The 3,252-nt window shown below is 31.6% G+C and overlaps 1 protein-coding gene across 1 annotated transcript in view; it reads right to left on the reverse strand.

The window, feature by feature from the left end:
* LOC106475238 (platelet-activating factor acetylhydrolase-like) overlaps positions 1-3,018 on the reverse strand; it is a 6,923-nt gene extending 3,905 nt beyond the window's left edge. Inside the window, exons 1-2 of the mRNA XM_013935942.2 lie at positions 2,883-3,018; positions 837-1,002 (exon numbers count right to left, since the gene is read on the reverse strand). Of these exons, the coding sequence (XP_013791396.1) occupies positions 837-1,002; positions 2,883-2,976 (260 nt within the window). The 5' untranslated portion in view covers positions 2,977-3,018. The remainder of the gene's footprint in view (positions 1-836; positions 1,003-2,882) is intronic.
* Between the last annotated feature and the right edge of the window lie 234 nt (positions 3,019-3,252).

Raw genomic sequence — 3,252 nt, forward strand, 5'->3', positions numbered from 1 at the left:
TATATATATACATCGTCTTAGCTGTAACTGAAAATAAATATATAAGCCAATTATCATCTTTATAAACTGATTTTGTGAATCTTTAATCATTATACTATTCTAATCTTTAATTTCATAACTTTTTATGTAATTGAACTTAATCATTAATTAGTGCTATTATTGTGTCCTTTGTAAGAACATAAAATAATGTAGTAGGACTGATGTTTGAAATTATTATATTATATTATTATTCACCTACAGACACTAGTATATAAACGACTTACAAAGAATTGTTGTTATTTTCTTATCCAGAAATTACAAAACGATACAGGTATATTGGACATCATGAAGCCTAGAGGTCTTACTGCGTTATGAGAAAAGCTGAAGACGTACTTGTTTTATATTACCTAAATTAATTTTTCACTTCGAATAATTGGGAGTATTTTAGATAATTATTGAATTTTTTTTCATGAACTGTGAATCACTCAAATAATTTTATTTGCACATTTTTGGGCTAAAATAGTTCTGGTCGATAGTATTGTGCAAATTATTCATAGATTGTTAAACTTTGCAACATACCATGAAAAAATATGATAAAGTACCACGAATACATAGAATTAGATAAGAAATACTATATACACACAAACACGGGGAAAAAATCATCACACAATTTTATCTTGTAAATTTTTTCACTTTCAATACTTTAAAGTTTTCTTTCTGTTATGTATGTCATTTATACGCATGACTAGTGTTTATGAACTTTTTAAAAACTTGTCATTTTTATCTGTGATTGGAACATATTTCATTAACAAACAAAAATATAGGTCCAATCTATAGTCTAAAACATAACAACTTACCTGTGTTCCAAACAAGCTACTATGTATCCTTGAGAGGCTAATTCTAGAGCTATTGTGGAATATGACGTTCGGCAGCCCCCCAAACCGTGGGAAAAAACAACCACTGGAAATATTTCGTCACATTTGAGTGGCATAGCGTTCCATAACGCCGGAATGTAAACGTTTCCTTAAACATGACAGAAATATTTTAAAAGTTAACACAAGCGTTTTGGAAACATCAGTGTATTACTTATTAGTGTTATGATATATTAATTAAAACAGTAATATAGTAATACTATTTATACTATACAGTTTTGGGCTCACATGTACATACTACACCAATTAACCTATTTCTTACAAACTTGTAAATGATATATATGCAAGCTGACGTTCCCGTCTTTTGTCTGGGCTACTAACTACAAAAAAAAATGTGGGGCTGGATGCTATGATAAATATTCCCAAAATCCGAACTTTCGCACAAATTATTTATAACATAATATATTATTACAGTATTCATTATTATTTCACCAAAAGTTTTTAAGAACTCAATATGTATATAGTTAAAACGTGGTATACACGGTGTGATGATCAGGGTGATTTTTACAAAGAGGTATCGGCCTCTTCTAAGTAATAGCTGCGGGGATTCTTTCTGTTACCCGCTTTCAACATCCACTTCTTAATGTCATTAAACACTTTTTCACGTTATTAATTAATTGACGGTCTTATGGAATGAAGTTGTAAGGTCACGGGTCAAAGTTCGAACTGGTGTAACTCAAGAAGCTGCTCTTTATATCAGCGTTATGGTGGCTGTTGTCGTATCAACTTCATCTGAGTTTATGTATTATTCCAATAGTTGCGGCCATTTTGTTTTTTCATTGCATTCCTCCACACAGAGTACTAGAGCACTTTTTGATATATACGAGATGTTTGTGTGCCCTCCCCCACACTGTGTGTATGTTGCGTTATAGAAAATTTAATATCTGTGTGCGTTTTCTTATAGAAAAGTTACATCGAGCTATCTGCTGTGTCCACCGAGGGAATCGAAACCCTGGTTTTAGCGTTGTAAATCCGAAGACTTACCGCTTTCCCGCCGATGGACGGAAAATTTAACAAATTTTTTGTTTGTTTGTTCGGTGTAAGAACATGGCGCTATATATGAATGTAGTTAACGTTAACTTTACGTTAAGGGTAATGAACGCTCAATAACAGCAATAATGGGGGTGGGATGGGTTGTGAATCCTCCAATAGCATGCCCATTGTTCCAGACTATCCCACATAGTTTGGTTAAAATTGGCCCGGTGACCTAGGAGTAGCTAGATAAGAGACAAACAGATAGACACACACACATATTTTTGTGCTTTATATATAAATAGGTAATATTTGTCTCAAATATATGTTTTGCAACATTTGTTGAATTTCATATTTCAGAATATAAAATGTAGGCTTTTCATATCACTATATTTAACCTGGTACCTTAATATAACCAAACACCAGTGCATATCAACAATATGAAGAGAAGACACATGATATTAGTCTCTAAACACCGTTTATTGCTAGTTTATCAATATGCCACTAAACACTCAGAGGCTGTTATAGAACAATAGTAAAGCTATTTAATTTTGTATATTCTAGAATATAGATATTTGATATTGACTGTCAGCTTCTGAAAAGTTAACTAACACAATAATCTCTTTCTGTGGGCGCGTTTTGGTGCTAAAGTTGAATTCTTCACATGATCGGTATCATTGAATATTTTGTTATAATGACAAAGTTTAATATTTTTTACCTAAAGCGACTTTATATCATTCAAACTACTCACGTTAGCACGTTCTATGCCAAGAGTTCCTTTTAGGTTCAAGTTGAAATATTACCTAAACACTGAATTTGTAATGAAACGTCTGTTTGTTTTTCTTATTATTTCATTATTTAAAAATTGTCAACAAGAAGGAAAATCATAATTTACTTAAACTGAGTTCCAAATTGGGTAATGTATAGACTTTTTTACTAGTGATGCTTATTCATACCCACATATAATATATATGTATATATAACGTTATATAAGCTTACCTATTACTCGACGATGTAGAATACGAATCAAGGAGCGAGGATAGTTGATAAAGTTTGCAATGCCATCAATATACAGAGAATGAGGTAATACCATTGGCCACTGAGAACTACGTTTCTTGGAGGGGAGGGGGAACAAAGATCAATCATGTTACATTTTGTTTTATATTCACGTAACTTTTTATTATAACTGAATACAATTTCTGAGTAAAACACAGATAAAATCTGATAAAATGTCAACATTTTTAACAATAAGATACCGAATATAAAGTTAGGAATTGAGAAAAGTCAAGAAATGTGTCATATATATGATTGTACCCACCACTGTCGTGTTTATATGCAATTTTGAATATGAATACACATTAAAAGATCA

The sequence above is a fragment of the Limulus polyphemus genome, unplaced genomic scaffold (assembly GCF_000517525.1).
Source record: "Limulus polyphemus unplaced genomic scaffold, Limulus_polyphemus-2.1.2 Scaffold145, whole genome shotgun sequence".
In the NCBI taxonomy this organism is placed as follows: Eukaryota; Metazoa; Arthropoda; class Merostomata; order Xiphosura; family Limulidae; genus Limulus; species Limulus polyphemus.